The following is a 27,352-nucleotide window of genomic DNA, read 5'->3' as shown; positions in this document are numbered from 1 at the left end:
CCTGTACCTGCAGCGAATCCCTTGATTGCAGACCCCGCGCCACTGCGTGTGTTCCCCTCCGATCCCACAACGCACGCTCCTGGAAGATGTAGCGGGTTGGGCGGGCAACACCAAGCCACGGTTCCCGGCAATTATTCTCATGAAGCCCAATCCCCATCCCACGCTCTACACGAAGACGGTAGACTCTGCTGCTCCCCACAACCATGTCTGAAGAAGGAGCTTACATGCCGCTTCGTGCTGCGTGATGGGAGAATGTTGCCGGTAGCATATGCTGCTCCGGGGGTGACTTGATCGGTGATGGGAGGGCGTGGAAGTGCGGCGTGGGGCTTGAGAAAGTGAAGTGACGTCCATGCACGACTCCTTACTATGGCCCTCCTTTTTCTGTCTCTCAGCTTTCCGCCTCTTGTCCTCGTTCGATAGCTTCTTTGCCATGTGAAATCCGTCGTCTTAGCACGACAGGCGAAGGTTTCAACAAGTTGTTTTTGGCATCATCATCAGATGGTATTGTTTGATGGAGCAGCTACGATGCAGATATAGGAAGTAAAGGCAGTTGTAGCCACTGTCAAATGAGACCACCGGGAAGAAGACAGTCCCATTCCATGCACCAACACATGGACTCCCCATGTTCACCATCTCTTTCTTCATAATCGACCACCGCGCCCACTGCTCGGTTTGATTGGTCTACGGAGCAGGAGTGGGCTGTTGAGTTTCCACACACGACACACTAGTGCAGCACACGGCCCTGTTCCCGGCAGGATTAGGAGCTCCCACACACGCTCATGGCCGTGCCTCTGGACCACCGGGAGGCACACGATGCCTTCGCTCTCGTGGTGGACCAGCATCCATCAACGCCTGCACCCCGATCACCATGCGTCCCACCGCCTGCATCGGACTGGCAGCATTCAAGCTGAGCTCAGTCCGCCCCGAAGATGAGCTCGCGGTGCAGCTGGCATCCCGATCGATGGCCTCAACCCCGACACCGCGACGGGACGTGTCGCGATCTGGTGGGCCGACAGATGCTTCCCGCTAGAATTCGATACAAGACAGAGGAGCAGGACGATCCTGAGGGCTTTTGCAGCTTTGCTGCCCGTTCAAAAAGATGGTATATGTTCCACGCAAAAGATGCTTCGAGTCATTTGCCAAACAAAACCTTTTTGCATCCGAAAGCAGACACTGTAGTAATAACACAGAAAGCCAAGCTAAAATCGAAAGCTAATGGAGAAAACATTTCTCAGTTCCTTTACTACGAAGCCTTGTTCTGCTTTCTTCCTCTGGAACAGAGCTAATAATATTCAACGCCACTGCAGCTCGGAGAGAGTTTAATTATCCACGTACTAATACTCTTCACGTGGCTGCGTTGTTTCCGTGCCAGTCGAGTCGGACACGGGCGGGCAGGTCACTCTGTTTCCCTTGCATGGACGCGCAAAGCTGAGCCGTGGGGGATCGCCGTGGAAGAAGCCCGTCACAGTCCGAGTAGGATGTAGTAGACCAGAGTGATGGGAAGAGCAATCAGCATTCCGAATATAACCCTGCAAGTTAGGAGATATGCTCAGTGAATTCACAAAGACCGACTGCTTCTTGTTACTGTTCGCTTGTCTTCTGCTTACGCCGTGCTAAGGATGGCAGGGTGGACGTTGTACTCCTTGGCGAACACGAAGGGCACGATGCCTTGCGGAAGTGCCGCCTAAAACACACAAACAAGAACATGGCATGTGAGTCTTCCCCCTGTGGTCCAAGCAACACAGCATGCGGACGTGTGTGCACACGATCATTGATCGTACAAGGAGAATAGACAAGCGACGAGATCGCAGTGTCAGAAGAGATCAGACGGCAGTGGTGACATGACAGACACCGAGCCCTGTTCGTTCCATTCCCATCCCGTCAAATCGGACGGCCGAACAGCTAGTGGCAATGCCGAAGATGGAAGAGAACACGAGAGCGGAGCAGTAACCTGAACGATTGCCACGTGGAGGAGGGTCCCGCGCAGCCCGACGGCGATGGACGCAGCGGCCATCACCGCTGGCCCGGTGAGGAACCGTACGGCCATCGCGAACGCCGCCGCCGTGTTCCCGCACGCTATTATCCGCGGCTGCAGCGCCATGAACAGCCCTGCCAGTTCACAAACATTAGCATCGGATACAGCCAGTTTTTGCTGAGCAAGCCGTGGATATAACTCACCTAAGCTAAACATGGCCATCCCGAGGCCAGCGTCGGAGAGTATAGAGATGGACTTCTCTACGATCTTCGGCATAGCAACGTGCCATCTGCACCCCAAAATCAACGACGACAACAACTTTAGACAGTTCATTACCAGGTCGATATTTCAAGCACTGCGTCCTGCTATCATTGTCTACCGATGGCGTACTGTAAAGGCGCTCAGAAGGTGGTGGTATTGACGCTAACCGGAAGGCGACGAGGGACCAGATGAGGCCGATGAGGCTGGAGTAGGTGTTGGGGTTGCGAATCAGCTTGCGCCACACCATGATGAGGATGAGGCGGGTCATTACGCTGGCGGGCGGCATCTGGTGGTGGACGGCCCCGCCTGGCCTCTCTTCTCCTTGGCCTCCGACGACCTTCGCCTCCAGCTTCTGCAGCACCTCAGGTGTGATCACCTCCTTCTCCTCACGTCCGTCATCCGCTCCCCTCCTCCCGTCTCCGAAGCTGAACTCCTCCGCGCGGTAATCCTCACCGGCTGCTGTAAACCGCTCACATTTAAATCGAGATTAGTTGGGATTATGGTCGGGATTAAGGCTTAAGAAAACGGGTATTAATTGGTGTTTGGAATAATAATATGTTAGTAACTAAACCTTTGGTCGTGGGGCCGTTGAGGGGTAGTTCGGCGGGCAGAAGCATCCGGATCTCCTTCGCTCCGTGATCGGCGCGGCCGCCGAGGTCCGACGCGGAGAGGTCCTGACCGCCGAAAGCGTGGAGGCCGGCCACCTCCGACACCGGTGACGCGCTCGAGCTCCACACGAACATGTGTAGCTCCTTTGCGTCCGCCGCCGCCCCGGTCGCCGTTGCCGTTGCGGCACCTGCTCGGTTGTGGTGATGCTGGTGGTTGGGTTGGGGATAGGGCTTCTTCCCCGCGGCAGAAATCTCCGGCGGCGGGTGGTGGAGGTGGCGATGGGGTTCGTCGTCGAAGTTGGAGGGACGCGGGGTGGGGCCGCGAGAGGATTGGAGGGAGTAGATGTCGGCGGCCCCGAAGCTCGAGGGGCGGAAGGTTTGGGCGGGTGCGCCCCCGCCGACCATAGCGAAGAACTCGGCGTGGTTGAAGTTGGACCCCCTCGGGGTGGGGTTCCTGGAGGAGCTGAGGGAATAGATCTCGGCGCCGGTGAGGTTGGAGGGGCGGGGGGTCATCATCGCCGACCTCCTCGACGACGTCGACTTGCGAACCGTGACGTGGATCTTTCCATCGCCGCTGACCTCGGCGGCAGCCTCGGTGGCGCCGGCGTCGAGCGAGACGACATCGGGGTCGATCCGGAAGGAGACGATCGAGGCGGCGGTGTCGGGGAACTGGTCGGCAATGAGGAGGCGGGCGGCGCGGAACTCGAAGAGGAAGAGCATGAGGGTGTACCAGATGATGCACTGGAGGACGACGATCTGGACCATGAGGGAGCCGGAGTAGGGCCCGTACATGGCGATGAGGAGGGGGATGCCCATCACCAGCGTGTTAGGGAGAGTGGACAAGGAGAAGACCGTGATGGACCAGTCGAGAGGGGCGGCGCCGCCGGGGAGCGGGCGGCGGTGTGGGAGCAGGTTCGACCAGGCGGCGAGAGCCCCGAGGACGAGCAGCTTCTGCAACGTGTCAGCGGCGACGAACCGGAGGTTCATGGCGTAGGGGTCGTTGGTGGAGATGAAGTGGAAGGAGAGGAGGGGCACCGCGAAGATGGCCACGAAGCGGTTGATGCCGGAGCACTGGTCCGGCGTGAAGATGCCCCACCACCGCACCGACCCGTACGCCAGTATCATCGCCACGTACAGCGGCACCACCGCCGCTAGCACCGTGTACAGGTCGTGCCACGAGATCATCTCTCAAGCTTGCAGCCCTTCTCACGTCAGTCTCTCGCTCACTATCACTTCTCTGCTGCCTCCGCCGCCACTACTCTGGCTAGCTAGTGATGTTAATCATGTTGATGATGGCAGAACAAAAATGGGGGCGAAGAGAGCTGCACACGGATAAATTTGCTTGGAGATGGTTGTCTTTGAAGCTGAAGTTGATTGGTGGTGACTCTCTTTCTCTCTTCTCCCAAGAAGTGAGGGAAGGGAAAGCAGGGGAAGTGAGATTTCAGTAGTAGAAAGTCTGAGGATGTCTTCGAGTGCGTGTTAACTATTGCTGTACATCTGCCCTCCCTGGCGGGTATTTATATATGCCCCACAAAGGAAGCCTGGAAGATGACAAGCAGAGCACTGCTGAGCTGGGATTGCTCCTATCTTGTGTTGGAGATGAAAAGTGAGATTGGATGAGGGTGCAGCATGCATCCTGTGTTTGATATGCCAAGCATCTGAGGGATCCATACGTCGCAATGAGGAAGAACCTGCTCGATTTATGCTTGTTAAAAAGGACTGGTACTTCTTTACACTCTGGACAAAGTCACAGGTATACACAAGATCCATGATTTATACATGCATCGAGTTCATGTCAAAAGCCTCGATAATTGTTATTCTCCTTTCAGATTATGTTTGAGATATTTTTCAGCAGAAAGCAACCAGACTTGTACCGAACTGTGGCATCTACATGAATTCCAGCTCTGTTCATGTTTCTCATGCTGAAGGAACGAGATTTACATGTTTCAATGGTGAGATTTCATTTGAAGTTGTTTAATTCATTTTTATAGACCTCTTCTTGCACTCAAATATCTACCTGAGTCGCTTTTTGGATTATGCTTTTATGTTTGTGCCCAACTGAACAGTTACCATGACTCGATCATTTGACATGACAAATCTCATGCAAGTGCTTTATATGCCTTATGAAAGTGATCCGCTTGCAATCAATCACCTGCATAGATATTCGATAGAACAGCCTGTGGCCATTGAGGCCATTAACATCTTACAGGTTACAGATGAGACCTTCAGTGGACTCTGAGCTTCCTGTGTTTTGGAAATACAAAATGTCACTGAAAGTGTTGACAAATTCTCAACTCCTAGTACACTTTTGTCAGCGTTAGGAAGGCGCCATTGGGTATTCACATGTGATGAATAGTCTCACATGGAGGAACTGTGTATTTGTTGAAGTGATATATGAGAGCTCTTGAATTAATAGATTGGAATTTTAGATCAGGTGGCACTACTCTTGTAGATGTGCCCATTTCTATCTTCCTAGCAAGACCTAATTTCTCCAAGTGATATTAGACCTAACTGGTACTGAAAGACTACCTTTGTAATTATAGCTTGACTCAATAGATTAGGCTTACCGATACGCCTTAGAGGAGGGAAGAACTCTACGAGACTGAAACTGAGTCATTTCTAAGGAGCTTGATAAACTGGACTATCAAAGTTTCATGCAGACCGTGAGATTAAACATCTTTGAGAATTTATTATTCTCAAGCTCAAGCTTGGAATGTTCCCTCAACTGATATTATCTGATCACATCTCTAAGAATTTCATCTACAACATCTGCAAGTATCATACTAACATTATATGATCAGCGAATGAATTAGACATAATAAGCAACTTATCTAGCATAAACCTCCATTGATATTGACTTTAGGTTTTTTTTTTTTCAATATACCTGCTACAAGTATCTGATTTGAAGTTATGTTATGGTTGATTGGTGGTGGTGATGATGATGATGATAATGATGAGAAGAAGATTTTAGGATCGATAACTTCCGATTTTATTTAAATCACAATATATCAGTTGAATATGACAACAGAAAATGTTATAGATCTGTTCAACAGTTGTAAAAAAAAAAAGATAGAGAATTACAATAAGTTGATTTAGATTAATATCAAAATCAGTCATTATATTCTTGATCCTCCAGATACCAAGAATGAAAATTTTCCAAACTGAAACATGTACCACACTAACAATCCATCTGTCCTCTCACAACCTCATAGTGAGGAGCCCATGCTTTAGTTACTTTTCCAACCATTCACACTATTCAATGTTTGTCCTATTATTCTCAAAGACATATCTTCCTAAATTGCTTTTGTTATGAACATGTATATGTTTAAAGTTTATCATACAGAGGCTAATGGTACCATACTGAAATTAATGAAGGTATCATTTGGCAGGCACTCTTCTCCAAGGTTGCATAACTCAACATAGCAATATAAACACATGTCAGTGAAGGGTTCTCTTCATATTTGCCTTCTCTCATATGCTTTTCAGCTGCATTTACTCCATGCTCGACATGGACCAGAAGTGATGACACCTTTGGTGATGGACCACTATAGTCAAGGTAACCATACCACTTGCTAAAACTCGGAATGAGTATTCAAGTAAATGTAATTATTATAGTTACTGCAGCAACTTGGAGGTGATTGGGACTGCTCAACTGAAGAGGAACATGGAGGGTTACCTTACATCAATCCAGCTCCAACTCAAGGAAGGATACATCACATACAGGTAACAGTTATTCTTCTCAATTCGATAAATTGTTGAAGTATATATTGAGTCGTATTATTATTATTATTATTTTACCCTTTAAGTTCTTAAAATTAGTGGTCACTCAATTCAAAATCTTTAAGATAGTATTAAAGTAGATGATGAATTCAAATCTTATATTTGTCTCTCTTTCTTAAAGTAATATTCATTCTTCATTTGGGCTTATACCACACACTCGGTGGTTTTTATTCACATGTCAAGTGGGCTTAGACCGACTTGTTCATGAGAGGAAATAAATGTTAAGGTATATATTAGATCCCCTTTGGAAATAGCAGTCAAATCTTTCAGATTTATAATCAGCATCTTTTGATTTTGAAACATAGGTCCTTATGAAAAGTCAGAACATCATAGAAACAGAGATGTGTTTGATCATGCAAGTCCCCTTCACTTTTTTTATGTCCGTCCAATAATTGGTATTGTGAAGTCCATGAACAACCAAGCCAGCATCTTTAATGTACTAACTTCTGATCAGCTATTGTATATAGCACTTTTTGAGGTGGCTAAAAGTGAGATGGTTGATTGAAAGCCTCAAAGACACAACCCATGTGCCCTGGCTGTTTTCACAAGGCATTTTCTCACACATAGGAACACCCATAAGAGCCAAATAAGCAGTAGGAAACACAGCAGAAAGATGCATAAATCAGCAAGAGAGAGCATCATCTTGTTCACAGTAGTTTCTTGTGAACATCCACTATCTTTCTTGACATAAACACGAGAGAGAGAGGGAGAGAGAACTAATCTGATCACAAGAAAACTCTTTTGAGCATGTAGTAGTAGCTTTCTCTCTCTCTCTCTCTCTCTCTCTCTCTCTCTTCTTCTGAACATGCATGAAACGAAAACATGCGTTGTTCTTAAACATGTTGATGAGGAGAAGGGCTAAGAGTGGTCGCCATCGTGGTGGCTGGTTCCAAGAACTGAATGAAAAGAGGAGTCAAAGTTGATGGATCTTGTTGTTTGCTCTTCACTTTTCTCGCTCGCTTTTCCTAGCCTCGTCGTGAGGTCGGGTAGGGCTTTCGATAGCGACGAGCGTCGAACACCACTCAAACATTCGGCTCCGCCTTCCCTCTCTCTATCTCTCTCTCCCTTCCTTTATCTTCTTTGTCGATCCTTGTTGACTGTCATCGTCACTTAGAAATCCAACTCGCTTTCCAGCCCATCCCATTGTTCCTTCAAATTTTGTGGAGTTCGCATTTACATAGTTTGAGATCTTTTGTTTCTATATGCCATTCCCATCGGCAGCCATGATTACCAATAAAATTTAGAAAATACTAAAGTTTAAAACCACTTAGTATCCCTATAATATCATTGACAACTTAAATTTACAGAGATAAACACAAAATTCACATTGTGTTTATTATAATAAACACAATGATATGATGATATTTAAGTTTTTTTCAGTTTTGTAGGGATATATATGTTTTAACTTAGATTAGAGGAGTAAATACAAAAACCATCAACTTTGGAGGAATATATATATATATACAAGAGGTATTGAAACCAAAGAGTCGGTGAAAGAAACAGTCAACAGATCTTATCAAGCGTATCAAGGAAGCCACAATGTGGGATGAAAGGTCCCCATGAACAGCATGTTGGGCGCCGCCCTCATCAATTACCTTTAGCATGCAAGTGGGTTGGGCAGAACGATCCTGTGGCCCTGCTATTGAAATCATGTGACTGTTTCGATTCAAAGCCCGATCTGACACATGAAAGTATAGCTTACGCAGCTTTAATTTATGGATATTGCAAGTCCTTATTTATTAGAGTTTTGCTCGCTTGACTCGGTATTTTATATAGACTTATACATAAAGTCATCATACGCATAAGATGAATATTAATATTACAATTCAGAGTTTTTTTTTTTGTTTTTGGTTAGTGTATTGCTTTACAAATAGTAGGTCGTAGCTTTGAGTAAATGGGTGAGTGTCATAAACATCATTTGATGTAATAATTTTTTAAAATATTATTCTAATCTAGAAGAATTATAACAAGGCATTAGTTGTTATCTACAATTAGTTGCTTTTTTATGTCGCATTTTATAGTGGAAATAATTATATGAAATTATCAAATATTACTCGGATGTAAAAAGTCAATCGAATGTTTGAGCATTATGATTAATGTTGTCGTTTGTCATGCTAATCACATGAGGTGTTTGGCTGACATATCAGGCTGCTGATGGAACGTCTGAGTTGGTGTTGAATTGATAGTAATATAACATTCAGTTGTTCACATGTTAGATCCCCTATCATCCATACACATCCTCTACATTGTCTCAACTTTTAGTATATAGAGAGTGTCGAGACATAAATTTAATAGATAATTTAATTACGTTAAAGGGAGTGAGATATGCTTCACAGTTAGATTCGATTGTGTCAAGTGACACAAAATGCTTCATGATGGAAGTTGAGAATGCTTCATAATTAGACTTGCCTAGTCAATGGATAAAAGATGCTTTATACTTAGATTCGATTAAGAGATATATGTGATGTGTTTGACTATATCATGGTTGGTTTAATTATGTCAAGAGTAATTTGGTTCAATAGTATTAAGAGATAGACGATACTTCCTAGCTTGGGTTCGGCCACATTAGAAGAAAAAGAATGTTTTCTAGTTGGGTCAGGAGATAAGGGATGTTTCATGGTCGAGCTTAATAGCATTAGGAGTTAAAAGGATGCTTCATAGTTGGATTCAATCACTTTAGGATATAGAGGAGGCTTCATGACTTGATTTAATCATGTCAATCGAGACATAGATTTGGTCGTGTCATCTAATTTGATCATGGCTAGGTTCGATTGTATCAAGAATAATAAGATTTAATAATGCGAAGAGATAGAGGATGCTTCCTAGTTGAGTTTGGCGAGAAAAATGATGCTTCTTAGTTGGGTATGAGATGTTTTATGATCGAGCTTAATAGCATTAGCAGTTAAAAGGATGCTCCATGGATTCAATCACTTTAGGAGATAGAAGAGGCTTCATGACTTAATTTGATTATATCAATGGAGACATAGATTTGATCGTGTCATCTAATTATATATATATATTTTTTGACGTTATAATCACCTTTAAGTTATTTCAATTGTCGTACCAGATTTGATTTGATTTGATTTCTGACCATTTAAATCACAGCCTAATGTCTGTTCATATCTAGCCAATCAAAGGACTTTCATGCCACCCATCTGTCAAATCGTTAGGCAACAAAGGAAATCATGAGTCTGGCATTCGATCTTTTGTTACTAATTAGGGGCTTCTATATCACCCATCAGTTGAAACATTGAGCAAACCCAAGGGTTAGGCGATGAAGGTCAAACAGTGCTCAAACCTTATAAAAGGGGGTATTTAAGCCTCATTCTCTTGTCATAATTCTTAATACCTTTGAACTCTCAAGTCTTCTAGGCCTTTGGCCTTTAGAATTTTTCACCCAAACCCTCTACTTGAAGGTCTAAGATGTCTTCCACCACCTTCTCTTCTTTCTCTTTTAGGTTAGACCAACCTTTAGTTTCCTTCACCCCTCTCAATCTATGTTAGCCTCATTTCCTCCTAGAAAGAGGTTAGAGCGTCCGTAATGCACTTCTAGAGTTGGTCTTGAGGATCTTCACCACCTTAGGTCTTAGATTCTTCATCCTGCTCGAGTTTGAGCTTATAGGTGTTTAAATTGGTGGTTGATTCTTCATCACTGCTTTATGTATATTTAAGAGATCTCACCCACCCAAGTTGCACTGAGCTCATATATAATAGTGACTAGTATTCGAATGTCCATATATAAGAACTCCTATCGAGTATCAAATATGGAACAGATATAGTTGAATCCTACCAGGAGAGAGGTCTCTTTAACATGATTCTGATTGTATATCGCTAAGAATCGCTCGATCATTTAGTGAGGATTTAGTATGGATGTGACAGATATCATTAACCTATCTTACCAATATTGAGATCCACATACCAGACTTTGATTAATTGAGAATATTCGCCATATCACTCAATAAAATGAGCAATGATTAGGTGAGAAATGGCAAATACCTCCTCCTTATTAACTAAGGATTTTCCAAATGGGAGCAGTGTGCCTGTCCCGCCTGCTTGAAGGAAGCCACCAGTCTTGGGCAGATGGCTTCTGACATGTAACACAAGCCCTTAGACTATAGCCTGGGCTGTATTCTTCCATCACAGGCCTTCTTCACTCTTTAGAGAATGCCAACCAATCTCCTGACATAACAAGACATGCCGCCCCCACTAAGCTACATGCATGTGAGACAGACAAGAGGACGTGAGCAGTGCCCCCATGTCTCAGCATTTGGCTTGCTGCCTGTGGAGTTGCATTAGCTGCTAGTGTTTGTAGGATGCATGGCTCAGCAGATGCTCCACCATAAAGTCTGTTCTGGCACTGCTGCAACGCAATAATTTCTTTCCAATGTCGAATGAGGCGGTGCAGCAGATTGCTCGACATGGGGGCACAACGTCTCTCACCTCACAGCTTCTTGCCTGTCCTTGCTTCAACAATAATGTAAGCTTTCTTTGAGCGTCAGGACATCTCCATCTGCATCATGACATGCATGTATGTGAGAGCAAATCTGAGCCCAGCAGAAGCTTCAAGTTAAATGAGTAGCTTCAATGGCCTTTCTAATAAAGAACTGGTCCTACTTATGGGTGGTCTTAAAAGTTTAATTGAACTCAGTAGTAAACATAAATGGTGAGCAATAATAACCAATTCCAGAAGCATATCTCACTGTCTCAATGAGCAAATGAAGAGGCAGCTAGAAACTAGATGATGAAAACTTACTAGTTGAATTTTTTTTGTCAGTCACTCGTATCAATGCATTTCACATGCTCAGTTGTTCATCTTCAACCTGCCTCATAGCAAAAGTTGATGGATTTATTCATTTCTGGAAAATTAGGTCACCAAGAAGTTATTTTTAGTGTAGAGGAACAAACACACAAGACAGACTCAGTTTTAAGTGCAAATACTGAAACACCAGGCATGGATGATAATAGTGTAGTAAGACAGGAAGCACACAATACAGGGAAAAACAAGCATTTCTGCCCTCAAACTCCAAAATTTTCAAACTAGCAAAAAAATACATTAATTGTTAAGCAGGGCAAAATGATTATACAGTGCACAGATTAAAAAAAAAAACATATTTCAGCCTACCTGCTTCAGTGCAAAACAAGCTCATGCTAATGATGAACAAGCACAATTCCAGATGAAAATACCATAAAATAATCAGCACAAATGAATAATTCCCTATTCAGAGTTTCCTCTCTGTAGATCAGATCTCGCAGTTCCTGGCGTAACGAGTGCAAGAATAACAAGCCCCCCAAGAAGAACGAGCAAAATGCCTAAGGAGTTGATTAATAAAGCCTCATTTGAGTAGCGTAATATTGTCTTGCTGGCCTGAAGAAAAGTAGCCTTTTCCAAGAGGCCAGTTATCGCTGTAACCACGGCAAGAGCATATATGTATGCCCCGAAAAATACATGCCAAGGAAGCAAGAAAGCTCTGCTACTTCTTGAGCCACCAGGATACCAGAAGGTAGCAAACCCCATTCCCCACTGCACACAAATCAAGTTAAAAATCACTTGGTAGAAGTGGTAGAAAAGAAACCCATTTGCTCACGAGGTTAAATGGTAGGTTCCGAAAGCATCAACATATAAAGCACCTGGATAGAAAATAGCAGGATACATGCAAGCCCCAACCATGAGTGCAGACTGTAGAAGTTATCAATGCCCTTGTCATTGTGGAACTTTAAAGCAGCCCATGTGCCAATTAAGCCCAAACATAAAGCAAGGAACTGAATTGATAGATGCACTGCCTTTTTGAAGCTCTTGGTTCCTGGCATCGTCTTGTATGCTAATATAGCTGCAATATATCCACGAATGTTACTGAGTGCAGAAAAAAGGGAGAGAAAAAAAGAGGAATAGCAACACAAATACATATCACCATCACAAACTTCAGTAATGGCTTCTAGTGATATACAACTTCAAATTATGGTTGCCAATATCAAATAAATGCTGTAACATGACATTTGAAAATCCACTAAACTTCAAGACTACTAATATATAATATAAACCATATTTTCTTCAGTCTACTTGATATACTTGGGTGAGTCCACTCAAATTTAATGAAGTGACTTAAATGGGAATGGTCAAGCTCTGGAAAATTCCTGACTTGACAGTTGACTCCATTTCGTGCCAAGTTTGTGTGGTTTGGTAACCTGAGAAACTTGACTTGCTTCTGATTTTTAATCTCCCCATTATTTTTATCGCAACACATTCTCCTGCTTTCCCTTCTGACACAGTAGATTCTACACCAAGTTCCTTTATGACTCTACCAGCACTGTAAGGCCAAATTCTCTTTTCATCAAGTATTTGCTTTTGGTTCCATCACCCCTTAGGACATTAATAGCAATAATCATCATCAATATATGGTTCCAGTAATTTGGAAATGGAAATGCATAGAAATTATGACTCTTAACTGTCAAGAGTCATGGTTCCTAACATTCAAATTGCTGACACAAGAAAGAGAAAAGGAAAGAATAAAAGGATGAGAAGAGAAGACAAGAAAAGGAAAGGTAGACAAGGAGAAAAGACTGCCTAATCTATGCCAACCCATTGTTGGTGCCACTGCCATCACTCTACTGCTCTCATGCGATTCAAATTGCACCACTGCTGTTGGGGAGGGAGAGGATCTAGATGTCTGCAAGAGTCAATCAAAGGAAAGAGAACTTACGAAACAAGTGAAAATATGAAAGGAGTGAACAAAAATTGATGTCGCCTAAAGTCCTAGTGATACAACATACATGCACTTGATGAAATAGCAAGGAGGAATAGGAACGATATTCAGCATAAGCCTCGATCCAAAAAGATACTGAAACATGTTACTAATAAGCATGATTTGTGAAGTTGCCAAGAGATAAAAGATTGCCCTATTGTGGGCCAACCAGGTATTCCAAGAGACTGCAGACAAGGCATCTAATAGCTTCCTTTGAGATTACTAACTTCAATCGATCACCATGTTTACAAAAGTGTTCTTCCATGCATCAAACCTCAAGTCAATTTTTTGCAAGTTAAGGCAGCTATCTAGTCTCCTACTGTTTCCAGCCATGCGACAAAAAAAGACTGAAACAATCAAATCCACCATGGATGATACTGGTATGTTTGGCTATATCACATCTGAATTTAGTGATACCTTGAACTATGCATCAGACTGACTTTAGAGTACTCGCAAACAAAAATGCCCCATCGGTGATGAAACAAGGTCTTATGACAAGATTCAATATGATATCACCCCTGAAGTGCCAATTTCTACTCAAGCCAGTGGAGAAAGCCTTGACTGACAAAATGATTTCTAATAGGTAAATAAAAAGATCAACTGTATTGGTTGTTATTTAAGCTCATGTGAATCAATAAAAAATAATCAAAAAATGACAACTTTAATTCAGGGAAGAATGTTCATCTTCAATACATAAATAAGCAAATGAAATAGCAAATACAATCACTATGACAAAAAAAAATCGTTCATTGATAGATTCCATCTTGCAAATTCTTAACCAACATATGGTATAAAGCCAGAAGACATGTACCTTCACCATTTAGAAGTATAAAGCCAATCACCATTAACACAGGGTGCACCTAAAAAGAAAAAACTGAATTGTTTAGTTGATGTATGTATCAATGCAGAGTAATTGATGCTACTGTAACTTATTTTTAATGGAAAAGTCTCAAATAGTTCTAAGAATGAACCCACAATCCTACAATGATTTGCTCAACAACATCAAAGTGAAATAGTTAACTAAATATAACTTAATATAATTTTTTTTCATCAAATAGATTATGAGCTAATTGATTTTAGTGAACAACCTATCAAGGAAATTTTATTTTGTAGTTCCGGCAACATTCATATTATGGGTTATTGAAGCAACAAACAGGATCTTCTCAGATAGATTAATCATTGAAAATGAGAATGAACAAGAACTGCTTCTCATTTCACTTTTTTCTTTTACCAGTTGGAAAGAGAACCTGAAGAAGTTCTGACCTGGGAAGGTGCAGCATCAAGAGAGAAGAGGAGGAAAGACAAAAAGAAAGAGAAAATAGGTGAAAAAGAATAAGGTTCTAAGGCTAGTACCAGTACTTGTAACAAAATATTACTAAAGCGATATGGTATGGTACAATATGATTCATCTTTTTTTTTTTCTAATATGATACATCTTGAGAGGCCAATGAAAGAATACTAAAAATTATCTAATATGTTGAGGCTGATGGGGTTCTAATACAATTGGTACTTCGATAAGCTATCAGGGATGTACAGTATGGTCACCATTGTCAATACAGCATGGTATTTCAAATGATTAGAGAGAATAATGTGAGATATGAAATTGATATGGCCAACCATTTTTCTTCTCCGACATATAGTAACTTTTTTTGCCTGACATGCTCAGTCAGATATGTTCTCCCTCTTATCTGATACCTCCTTAAACGAAACTATTTTAGTTAAATTAACTTATTTAAATTATTTAAATTGCATATACACTTGGATATTGATCTGATCTTTCTCAATCAGACAAATTGACTTCGACTGTGAAGACCATATCCAAGTTAAATTAGATGTTTTCCAACCCATCACAGAATGCATACAAGACCCTACACTGAAAACATCATTAATTCAGCCCATCTATGCTTGCTATCCATTGACATTCAAATCATTAACCCACAGAAAACATTAAGCTACCTTAACAATCACAACCACACGATTGGCTCTAATTGCTATATCCTGTGCTGCAAGAACATGGACACAGGATTTCAACTAAGACACATATTCAAGTGTTAACATGGAAATAGTAAGGAGATGTGGGACAAGCAGAAATTACTTTTGTATTACCATATGCAAGCATGAGTCTAATAAGTGAATTTTTTGGAAGCCTCAAAACCCAAAAGATTCACTTATCACATCATGGAGCTGGGTTTTAGGCGAATAATTTTAGTCAATAATCAAAACACATAGTCAATAGGTTGACATATATTGGTCATATGGGTGCATGTGCCATGATTTATGAAGTTGGACATTACAGTTCACATGTCAGTGATCATATTTGCAATCAAGAACATACGTAATGAATAAAAAAATTAACCAGGGAATCTTAGGCTAAGTACTTGTGGCTGCTTATTTTGGATAAAAGTCATCTCCAAGTACATTTAGAATTAAGGAAACACCTCTTGTTTCATATAATCTTGTGATCTGGTCCACTCTTACACAAGCCCCCAATGCTTCAAGAAGGTAATCAATCATCTTTTCACAGACTGGCTTTATTCAACATAATGATCTTTTTGATGGATGGAATGTATATTTTTTATTAGTTCAACCATTTTAACTCGTGTAATGCTAGTACAAGGGGCATCCTATTCCTTAGTAGAGTTGGTCCTTCTTTCATCACATATAAAGTCATGGCTTTTGTTTCGATGGAAATACTGCTAACTCTTTTCAATTCTCACCATAACCACTTGACAACCCACATGTCACAATAAGACATTCTGGCATTAGCTAAGAATGGCTTCAGTCATTCTTTTTAACTCAAGAGTCAAATCCTCTGTGTTGAATACAAAGCAATGAAGAAAGTAAATTCTTTTGATTCTCAATATAACCACTTGACACACTACATGTCAAAATAGAGCATTCTAGCATTAGCTAAGAATGGCCTCATTCGTCCTCTTTAACCCAAGCTTCAAAACAACATCTGTGGTGGACCAACCAAAGCCCAACTACCCAAAGTGAAAAGCAGTAAAATCTTTATCACCTCCTAGTCATCGAAAGTTATTCTTTCAAATTTTCTAGTAAAAGTTCAGATAGACATGACTAATTTAAACTGATACCAGGGCGTTCTAATAGAAGCTGAGAGATATTCTAAATTCTCAAGAGTTGTTTTGTATTCCAAAATATACAGACAGCCACAATATATGCAGTTGATTTATATGCATTTTGCATATATTACTTGTCTCCTATAGGGCCATAGCTACTTGATAACTAACATTACCATTCCCTTTACATAAAAATTTGTTGATGCCATCAATTTCCATAATTCTGTGTCCTTTCTGTTTACTCCAAGTAAGGATGCAGTATTGATATTATAATGTAATTATATTCCCATGTCTATTGTGTGCTTAGAATTCTGATATTGTGCATTATTGCCATGGGTCTCAAGACTATCAGATATGGGCTACCCACTTGAATCTGTTCCCATCATTTGTCCATTTGAAGAAAGTCCTATGACCATCTTAAGCTATATACATTCTTTTTGCACTCTATCCAACCAATTAACTTTTTGGTATTCCCCATTGTATTAGTGCAATTAAAGTAATTTTTAAAAATTTAACATCCCTAAAAAAATAATTTCATTTTATTCAGAACCTCATATGGTGCCTCTATAACATACCAAATCCAATCATTCTTTAACCTTTCCTTTTTAACAAAATTTCTAATAAAATGATACTACCTATTAACTTAGCACAAATATTTGAGTATAAAGTTGGCAGTACTATCTCCTGTTGTTAAAGTAGGTTTCCTATCACAAAATCACCAATTGACATGTAGGTGTTTTCAAATTTAAGTATCATTATTTGTCAAGAATAGAATAATTCCTTATCTTCCACCTTTTTGTAATTGAAGTAATGGCTATAGATTGACACATAGGCTGCCAACAAAGTGGGAACAGAATCATAGAGGCTGATGCACAGAGAAAGAGAACAATATACATACATCCCTTGGAGATCACAATTATTATCCTCACTTGAGGAAAGATCTATGATTCTAGTATCTTCAACCACAGTTAAATTAATCACTAGCACTTTTGATGCTATGCAGTAGCACACTACCATCATTTAAATACTGATTAAGAACCAAAGTTTGGAGTCATAGTATTTGTAACTATCATAATTAATAATCTTTACAACAATTCAAGAGGATAACATTTAGCTAATGCTAATGATCACAAACTGCTAATATTGGCCTTTGAAGCAGTAACGATCATGATTTCCCACCAGAACATGTTCACGATGTTCTATTCCAATAGTGATTGTCCACACTATGGAGTGGCTGAGTGTGGCGGCCATGCCATCCTCCATGGGGACAAGATTCATGTGTGGCTCCTGTGTGGCCAAACTGAGTGCTGAAAACCTATGTTCAACTGCCATGTATTGAGCACCATCACCATGTACTGACTGTCAAACTATTCACCTAGAGTCGGTTTTAGGATGATAACTGAGGGCATCAACATATCATTTTCCCGGGGCAGGCGCCACCTGCCAAGTTTGTGCAATGTCACCTTAATTCCGAAACCCCACTACACTTTGAATAGGGGACATGGGGGTTACGGGTGACTGCAGCTGCTAATAGACATCCAAATTGCAACCAAGGGCAACCACAATGAATTTGTTGGTGTAGCACCATCTGACCACAGGAACCACCAGCACACAAAGCACTTACCTACAGATATGGAGACCCTCCATGCAGAGAAAGGAAGCAAATTCCCAATATTAGCTTCCAAGTTACAAGTGTTGCAGCACCTAACTCTCCTACCTTTGGCTGACTTAGGCGTGAAGGATTCCCAGACTCTATTCCATCCATCCTTTAGGTGTTCCCTTGTTTTGTGGGTTGCCTATCCCTCACTCCTTCCACAATCTGATGGACATCCAGATCACCTCAGCGCAGGTGAGGGAGAAGAGATGAGACGCACCTATCTTTTTCCATGAACAACTTATCTTGACAATTATTGAGACAAGCGGATGAAACATGCCACTGTAACCCAATACAAATATGGAACTTTAACACCTTGCTCAGAATTCATTGTTGCCAATCATTTTGAGTAGAATCACAAAGCTTCAGATAATCTATGAAACCTTTAAATTGTAATCATAACCTCAGATTCCATCCTCCTATAACCATAGTTAAGAGCTTGCATTAACACCTGGAGTGCCCCAAATAGTTCGACCCTACCAATTCTGACGAGCTACCCACCCAAAAGAAGAAAGAGAACACCTGCCATATGGAAAACAATAAGACAACACATTTCACACATCCTTTTCTGTTCGCTACGATTTTCGACTTGCCTTAACCATGTCGCTAAATAGTCGAATGCAGTATATTAATCAAAAGCCATTCTGCCACTGCAATTAATCATCACATGAATCAACGTTCTTCCATATCAAACTTTTGGGACATTTAACGTTTGATTGCGCATATCTCACCATCCAAACTCGGATTAACGGGAATCAATCAAGATAGTATCGGGAAAGGAAGAACACCGCGCATAGACACTGGTTCCTAAAACGAAGCAGTACAAGTCCGATTGCGGATCTCATCCAAGAAAACAAAAGGGCAATCGAGTCAGAGAACGAACTGGATTCTAAAGAGACCAAGCCGATTGTGGAGCTCATCCAAGAGAAAAAAGTGGGAAAGTAATTGCAATAGCATCAAAGGAAAGTAACAATTAAAATTAGGGCAAGTAGGTGTAAGGAAGTTACGTTGAAGATGAGATCCTTGTTGTCGGAGATGAGAGCCAATCCCCCCCGGAAGTGCACGGCCCAGATGAGGACGAAAGTCGCCGCCGCGGCACCCGTCAGGCGGATCAGAGGCACGATCGGGAACCACACCACCGGAGCGCCCATCCGTCGCTTTCCCCTCCGATCGGATGAAACCAAGCAGCGATCGAGGTGGGTAGGCAGTACGATGGCGGCGACGGTGCGAAAGTCTGAAGTCCTCGGAGATCGTGATGTGTTCGGCCGACCGAATCACCCTCGAAGATTTCCTAGTAGTTGACGTGGCTAATTATATATTAGCCCCCAGATATATTTTTAGCTATGTGATTTTTGATAATGGATCATTTAAATCCATTTCTTCATATTTAAAATATTTTTTTTCTTTTTTTAAAAAAATATAGTATAATTTAAGTATGAATTTACAAACGTTTAAGATCGACTTATATATCATATTGATTGATATGATATTTACTCATGTCTAAAATAATATTTATATTTTTAAAAACGTAACATATAAATTTGAGTCAATTTACGTGGTATACTAGCTCACAATAAATCATTAATATAATAATATATATAATTTAAGTTTAAAAAATAATTAAGGTCCATTTTAGCCTACGTGATTTTGGTCATAGACTACTTAAGCCCTTATGATTTTTCGTGTCTAAAATAACCTCTATATTTTTTAAAAATATATCATATAACCTCGTCTCATCAAGTCCGAGTTAGTAGATAGTCTACTTATGTGGCATACTAACTCATAATAAATTATTAATATAATGATACATATAATTTAAGTTTAAAAAAAAAACTAAGACCGCCATCAATAGTGGGAGGAGGTATCATCATAGAAGCTGTTGGGAAATATAGGGTGACATCACATGCGCAACGGAAGAACAGAAAATGAAATTCCAAAATTTTTTGCAAAAAATAAGGTTTCATCGTCGTGCAAAGATTGGTACGTAAAAACCTACAAAATAAAAAAACTATGCATACAAGAGAGATTATATTACGTAAGAAGATCGTATATCTTTAAATTTTAATAAATCTATGGGAGAGGATGAAGGAGGTTAATTGTCCTCCTCTCTAGCGGTGATCCACATGAATTGGGCTATGAAGACACTTTTCAAATCACTGCATAATCCTCCTCCCAACGAGCATCACGCAATCAAGAAGGGGCTGGCCCTTCTTTCTATCTACATGCCCCAAATAAGAGTTGTAAGTTGAGGAGAGGGAGAGAGGAGAATAGAAGATGATAGTAAAAAATCCTAACATATGGCCCTTTAGTTTTTTCCTATTTATATAGGCATCCTGTCAACTTAACCTTAATGGATCATGCCATATTAGGTACTAGATCTTCATCCAACTATCTAAACCTTTCATTGGCTCTTATTGGATCTCATCCATAGGATTTAATAATTCATGAGCTTATTGGATATCCAATAAGATAGGGGTTCCAACGAATATCTCATATCTGAACCTATACTCATTGCAATACATACCATATGTGCATGACCGACCCTCTAGGCCCAATATCGAGCTAGTCGTGAGTCATATTTGTCATAACTCTTTTTTGTTCAGTGAATTATTATCCTCATAATAATTTACTCGACTCATCGACTACGGACGTACTAGGCCACTACATTGCAATTCCCAACCATATAGGGGAATCCAATCTATTAGACCTGTCTGTCCTCATTTACTGTATATATATAGTCTCTTATCCATCTAATATCCCGGAGACCGTATACTGGGTATGATGTTGTCAAACTCATACGGTTTCTACTCGAGTCTCGCTCTAATCAGATTATCCTATGGAACTCTTTTTCTCTTAATCTGAATGACCATGGCTAGGGATTTGTTTAAAGTAAGAATACATGAGATATTCCTCTCATGACACCGAGAGCGGATGATCCTTTATTGACACTCAATAGTTCTTATAAGGTTAGTTGCCACTCCTGATAACCGGTTGTACTAGATTTGGAATTTTCAGGCCTATAAGTCCGGTATCAAAGAGTGGAGTATTCATACATGACATCCTTGGTGTCTCAAGTCTAAGGACCAAATACACTATTGAGATAACATAATTGATTTCCGACAATGAGGTATCATCAACCATTCAACATTCTGTGAGCGGATCAATCAATGAACTCATTCTCCAATGAGCACCTGCATTGTTTCTCTAGTATCCCCACACAAACAGCTATAAGACCAACCACCTCCATTATATGGACGAGTATATAATATACCAGTTTATTTAGTTATCTCGATGTCTCTCTCGAGTAACATATGATCGAAATTATTTAGGGTATGTGTTTAAAGGTGAATCTGTCTCATTATCGTGATCTCATTACGATCCGATTCTCATTGGATAGATCCATGGACATCACAATATATGTATATGTATATGTATATTTATGTATATATATATATGTATATGTATATATATATATGTATATATATATATGTGTTTATATATATACATATATGTATATATACATATATACATATATGTATATATACATATATACATATATGTATATATACATATATACATATATGTATATATACATATAAATAAATATATATACATATATATATATATATGTATGTAATGGTCTCTTGGTCCCTCTTCTTCCTCCTAGGTTTCTTTATTCTCATCACTTCTCACTTCATCCTCTCTTGCACCCCTACCTATCGCTCCTACAACGAGGTTGTCCAACTCTCAATTACCTCCACTTTCGATCTCTCCTGCCTCTGCCTCTTTACCTTTATCTGTCATTATAACCTCTATTGTTTTCTCTTCCTCGACAAGATAAATATTAAATTTTTTAAACTTAAATTATACATATCATTATATTAATGGTTTATTGTGAGTTAGTATACCATGTAAGCAGACTCTAAGATTTATATAATTCTGAAAGTAAAAAATATAACCTTATTTATTATAACATCATCAATTATATCGACGAAAAACATAACATATGACATCACATATTGGATCGATACAAAAGTGATGGATAAAAAGATAATTTCAATATAACTTCCATTTCTAGCACTTGCAAATTTGAAACTATAATTTTACTGGTAAAGTCACTAAAAATAAAAATAAATATTAAAATTATTTTTTTTATCTATCGTTTTGGTACTAATCTCAATATAAAATTTTTAAATACAGAAACATGATAGAATCATCCTCTTCCCCCTTCGTCTCACCTTGCGCCTTCCTCCTCTCCCCCCTTTTCTCTTTCATATCCTCCAACCCCCTCCTCTCACCACCAAACCCCCCCCCCCACCCCACACTCCCCCCCCCCCCCCCCCCCTCCCTCTCTCTCTCTCTCTCTATATATATATATATATATGTCTCCATCCACCCCTTTCCTCCTTCTCCGTCTAATTTGACGTACGTTGCTTGGCAACTTAACGCAAGTGACCAAGGACATCGTCCAACATCACTATGATGCTACTCATTGATTGTCGCTGCTCACTTATTCATTTGACGAAAAAAGAAAAAGAGGGTGTAAAAGGCATTTACAAAGGATTTTTTAGAATAATATTTTTTTAAAAAATAAAATTATAAATAGTAAATAGGGGTTATTTATTTCAAATAAATATTCTTATTGATTTAAAATAAAAATAATGAAAAACCTTAACTTCTATAATTTAATAATAATGTTAAGTTGGATTTAAACATAACTATAATACCCCCAATTAATACAACATTTGAAGTGAACGTTGACTTGAATAAACTTATAAGATTTGATGGATATACTATCACTATCTTTGGTTTAAACATCTTCGATCAATGATTTGGACTCAAAAAATTAATGTCTATCGTACTTGGAGATAAATCATGACAAATGTTTATCAAGATCCATTTAATATCGAGCATAGTAAGAAGGTTGAGTATCAAAAGACTCTCTATGATCAGCATAAGGGATGGTGGGAGGATTACATAAACAAAGGACAAGCTACAGATTATAATTATTTTGCTCTTCCTGCTGCTTGATTCACTCATCATCTAACCCAACTTGAAGTTTCCACTGAACAGAAACTTCAGTTCAATATTGATCATCAAATATGCATCATCACATAACTAAATCTGAAAACATCACAAACAAGATTTAGCAAAGTATTGATGTGTAAAAGAATGTACTTGGATGTTGTAATGAGGCATGCTTTGAAGCTATGAACTATATGGTTCATGTGATCATCATCACCTTTCTTGTTGCTTCTCAACTATTCCAAGCAAAATGAGTGAGCAACTGAGATCCAATTATGACTAGAAGAAATAGGAAAAAATCAAGAAGAAAAGACAAGAAAAAGTATATACATACAATCTAGCAATAACATGTGAAGGATGCTGAATTGCTGCTCTGTTGATGCAATTGCCAGTGCCTTACTCTGTTTTGGTGCATCATAAGTCCAGCTTATTCCATGAAGCTTATCATTAAACTCTTTAAGAATGTGATTTGTATTTGCCACTCTGAATGCTGCCTTTGCAAAACAATAATGTTGCTGCAATTTGACAGCAACATAGCAGAGTTCCAAAGTTTGACTAATTCTATGTAATTAATCCCTCAAACTCTTTGATGATGATGTTTCAATTCAAATATAAAAAGCACAGCCCTCATAAAACATGGAAAGATCTTACATTGTTTAGCTGTAAATGAGGCCTCATTGCTGCATACTCTGTCCACCATGTCTTTCTTTGTCTCAGCAGTGTTCAGCAAAGCTGAAGCAAATGCATCAAAATCCATCTTTTCCTCAACTTGTCCTCTCTACTGTAATCAATCATCAAATGTCATTCAAGCTCCATCCAATTTAGTATCACAAAAGCCAATCACCACCACCACCACTGTTGTTTGACTATGTTTGGCAACTTCATTACTTCTGAGATTGTGATGATGGATGGACAGCAAAACAGTGCATGAAAAGATAACAAGTTATTGTTCTATAAGAAACCTGAACAAGATCACCTTCAAAGATCACTCGATCTGCGGTAACATTCATCCATAGAACACCTTAAACTTCTCTCTTCCAAAGAGGAATATTGCACTACCTGACTTGATACTGTGCATACTTCATTCTCGCTCTTTCCGAGCAATAGATTCTGCCACAGTTGACCAGCATTCCAAATTACATACACACACAACATGAGAGAAGAACAATGCATAATGGCATGAGAAACAACAGGTGGTGAAGCCATGCAAGAAAAGAGTTGTCATCAAACTCGAAGCAAGTAAATGGTGAGCTCAGGGCCGCCGCTCCTGTCGGGATTCATCATGTAGAAGGCTTCGGAGTCTTGGGAACCCACCACGCGCTCGAACCTCGCCCTCATGTACATCACCTCCCCGTCGGCGCCGCCGTCCGCCGGCAGGACCCCGGCCCCCATCGTCACCGGCTCGACCGCCCGCAGCACCCTCCAGTCCGCCGGTCCGCACTCGCGCCGCGCGGCGTGGCCGTGCTTCTTGCCGTTGCAGTAGGCCCGCCACAGGGGCTCCTCCAGCAGCCGCCGGTTCCCGGTCCCTGCCCGCCGCTCGCACTCCAGAGCGATCCTCACCAACCCCGACGCCATCTCCCTCACCAGTGCGCGGGTGGAGGTCGCGAGCTCGATCAGCATCGCGGGGCACGCTCGGGGATCCACCTGGATCGCGAAGTGCATGTGGCCTCCCCGGCGGCCGTACAGAGTGCCGGTGACCCGGCGGCCGAGGCCCAGTTGACGGTGCCGACTGCCGATTGCAAACGACAGCACCGACCGGAGCCTCGACACGGCTTTTCCGGCGGCTGAAGCCGAAAGCACCTTCTTCCTCTCGGACTGCGGCTGAGCCGTCTCCAGCTTCACCGACGCCTCGTCACCGTAAGCATACCGTGCCGAGCTGACGCTGGAGAACGCAAGGATTCCCTCCTCTTCCTCCTCCTCTTCTCCAAACCTTTTCCCTTCGCCGCCACCCAGCTTTCCAACTATCCAATGGAAGTGTCTCCTGGAGAAGGACAAGGACTCAAGGGAACCTCTTGCGGTGATGCTCCTCATTTCTTGGAGATACATGCCGATGAGACAAGAAACAGATGGTGATCAAACAGCGACGAACGACGAGAGATACATGCCGTCCTTGGAGTCCTTTTTATCAGCCCTCGAGTACTAATCGATGACTAGATGACACTGACACGAGGTGGGAGTTGAGCAGCTCACCGAACTGGTCTCGAGGAGAACAAGTGAACACAAAGAACGACATGGTGCCCGAGAGAGGGGAAGAAAAAGAAGAAGGTTGACTAAAAAGGATGCTGTCGGCGTGCGCACTCGGGAGGCGAGGAAGAGTGAGAGAAGAGACATTTGACAGAGCTCAGGCAGTCGATTAGGACAAAACAGTAGCAGCAACAAGCTGCGTTGACAAAAGCTACAGTACTGTCTGCCCTGCCTCTGCTCTCCGGTTTGTCTTCCTTTATTTCCTGGGAGCAACATGAAGCATGTATGATTCTGCTGACGACGGAAAGGTTGCAGCAAGACGATGTTCTTGCAGGTGCCAATTTCTCACAGACATAAACAGTACTGAGAAAGAGCTGATCAGCGACTCTACCGAGATGTATGATGTAGCAACAGTCACCAATTGATTTGACTGATGGCAAAACGAGGGGCAAGAAGGCTCAACCTTGGGGCTTCTTCTGAAACTGCGGGTGTGTTCTCATGGACGGCCATCCGGTAGAACCTGAATGCCATTTCCAGACTGAGATCTCTGCCATATCTGATGCAGAAAAAAAGGTTTTCTTCAAGAAAACAATATCTATATTGCTGAAAGGGATCGATCTATAGAACAACCATCAGCACTCAGAAAGGCAAAAAAAGAAGAGCTCCTTATTGAATCAAGCAATCTACGTATCTATTTCCTTCTCTACAGAAAGACTTTGATCAAGTATTTTACATTCCTTAAAAAGTTAATCAAACGTCAAGTTAGATCCAAAGAATTGGGTGATGGCTATACCACCTCGTTCGAATCGGACTCAATCTCTAGAAAAACAAAAAAAAGGCATTGTGGTGTCATCATTTAAGAGCAAATAATGCATTGTTGCACATATTTTGAGAGAATAGGATATCATGTGTATCATCCAGTAGGCTGGGTTCCTACCAGCAACAACTGTAGATGTAATTGAACTTCCATTGTCAATCCATGACAAGCATATGGATTATTTTCATTTACTTTTAAGAGTTTGATGACTGTCACTGTTCCAAGTGTCCACTGGCATGCAGAAGACAGACAGTCTGCCAAAAGGCAATCTACTGATGATAACAAATGTATTTTTGAAGAATCTAATGAGTGTCTGGTTTTGTGGGGGCTTTTCCAGATGGCAAAAAGGCATTATTTCATGTAAATATTCTCATGCCTTGTCAGCTTTTTCTTCCCAGCTCATCATTTTCATGGCCACATTAGACTTACCATGAAGATGCAAATGGGAAATTATTTGATACTGTAACCTTAAAAGATGTGGTCTATCTGAATGCTCTGTTAGCATCCAAAGAAAGAGAGTAGCTAGGAAAGGAGGAGACAGGTTAGGTTACCTATCATCCCCTTGTGTTAAGTTGCTAACCAAAGAAGTACATGGTGTTTGAAATCAGGATCTTTGTTATAATTAGTTTGACCAATAATGCATGCACTTGAGACCATAAATCAAATTCAACTACATTACAAGACATAATTGACTTCTGGCTTTTTAGATTTAAAAACATTAATTATTTCAGCAGATTGGTCTCATTATTTCTTGCATGCTTGGCCATGAATGTAATTAGGTATTAGATCGTTACAGGATAAAATGAAAGAAAATCATTAAAGATGATCTGACCATCATATCATATCATTTTTGAGAATCGTTGTTGTTTCGTCGATAAAAACATTAGACTGTCATCTAATAAGACTTTGGGCAGGCTCTTGGAAGCTGCAGCTTTCATTCAGTTTAATTTCCTTGTGTCATCATGTTCATCATCTCCCATCCATCTGTTCTTGTTTAGCTTGAACATTCTATGTGACAACAGATCAGCACTAAAGTGCAGCATAGCAGGAGGACCAGTTTGAACAAACAGATTTAGTCACTCTTGCAGAAATCTATCATATCTTTTCTGTTGTTTTTTCTTTGAACTTGTTTTTGCTCCTTATAAATGTTTCCACTTGTTCTAAGATCCATCCAACATACTTAGTATGCTTAAACTCATAGTTATGTAGCAGATCCATTTGGCCTTTA

The 27,352-nt window shown here is 40.9% G+C and overlaps 3 protein-coding genes and 1 long non-coding RNA gene across 4 annotated transcripts; 1 reads left to right on the top strand and 3 right to left on the bottom strand.

Annotated features, from left to right (window-relative positions):
• Window positions 1-1,135: 1,135 nt before the first annotated feature.
• On the bottom strand, window positions 1,136-4,321 carry LOC103997297 (auxin efflux carrier component 3a-like). The gene is made up of 6 exons (XM_009418466.3): window positions 2,808-4,321; window positions 2,404-2,695; window positions 2,179-2,264; window positions 1,952-2,109; window positions 1,608-1,684; window positions 1,136-1,529 (listed from the first exon to the last, which is right to left on the bottom strand). Exons 1-6 carry the CDS (start codon window positions 4,027-4,029, stop codon window positions 1,463-1,465), a joined length of 1,902 nt encoding a protein of 633 aa, XP_009416741.3. The 5' UTR covers window positions 4,030-4,321; the 3' UTR covers window positions 1,136-1,462.
• Window positions 4,315-7,029, top strand: LOC135598883 (uncharacterized). Its single transcript, XR_010481732.1, has 4 exons — window positions 4,315-4,597; window positions 4,674-4,796; window positions 6,234-6,400; window positions 6,469-7,029. It is a non-coding gene; the product is annotated as an uncharacterized LOC135598883 (long non-coding RNA).
• A 4,588-nt stretch (window positions 7,030-11,617) lies between these two features.
• LOC103997308 (transmembrane ascorbate ferrireductase 2) lies at window positions 11,618-19,384 on the bottom strand. The gene is made up of 4 exons (XM_009418482.3): window positions 19,106-19,384; window positions 14,176-14,224; window positions 12,253-12,452; window positions 11,618-12,145 (listed from the first exon to the last, which is right to left on the bottom strand). The coding sequence occupies exons 1-4, from the start codon at window positions 19,247-19,249 to the stop codon at window positions 11,840-11,842; spliced, it is 699 nt and encodes a 232-aa protein (XP_009416757.2). The 5' UTR covers window positions 19,250-19,384; the 3' UTR covers window positions 11,618-11,839.
• Window positions 19,385-24,126: 4,742 nt separating this feature from the next.
• On the bottom strand, window positions 24,127-25,662 carry LOC103997317 (protein MIZU-KUSSEI 1-like). Its single transcript, XM_009418492.3, has one exon. The coding sequence runs from the start codon at window positions 25,167-25,169 to the stop codon at window positions 24,348-24,350; it is 822 nt and encodes a 273-aa protein (XP_009416767.2). The 5' UTR covers window positions 25,170-25,662; the 3' UTR covers window positions 24,127-24,347.
• Between the last annotated feature and the right edge of the window lie 1,690 nt (window positions 25,663-27,352).

Source organism: Musa acuminata, chromosome BXJ2-1 (genome assembly GCF_036884655.1).
Source record: "Musa acuminata AAA Group cultivar baxijiao chromosome BXJ2-1, Cavendish_Baxijiao_AAA, whole genome shotgun sequence".
Lineage (NCBI taxonomy): Eukaryota > Viridiplantae > Streptophyta > Magnoliopsida > Zingiberales > Musaceae > Musa > Musa acuminata.
Note: the sequence above shows the minus strand (reverse complement) of the source record. Positions and strands in the feature narration are given on the sequence as shown.

Coding starts and splice junctions, on each gene's coding strand:
- LOC103997308 (XM_009418482.3), bottom strand. CDS start 19,249: ATGGGCGCTCCGGTGGTGTGGTTCCCGATCGTGCCTCTGATCCGCCTG. Junction 14,225..19,105: donor ACAAGGATCTCATCTTCAAC/GTAACTTCCTTA, acceptor TTTTCTTTTTAG/GTGCACCCTGTGTTAATGGT. Junction 12,146..12,252: donor TCCTGCTATTTTCTATCCAG/GTGCTTTATATG, acceptor ATTTGTGTGCAG/TGGGGAATGGGGTTTGCTAC.
- LOC103997317 (XM_009418492.3), bottom strand. CDS start 25,169: ATGTATCTCCAAGAAATGAGGAGCATCACCGCAAGAGGTTCCCTTGAG.
- LOC103997297 (XM_009418466.3), bottom strand. CDS start 4,029: ATGATCTCGTGGCACGACCTGTACACGGTGCTAGCGGCGGTGGTGCCG. Junction 2,696..2,807: donor CAACGGCCCCACGACCAAAG/GTTTAGTTACTA, acceptor AGCGGTTTACAG/CAGCCGGTGAGGATTACCGC. Junction 2,265..2,403: donor TGGTCCCTCGTCGCCTTCCG/GTTAGCGTCAAT, acceptor TTTGGGGTGCAG/ATGGCACGTTGCTATGCCGA.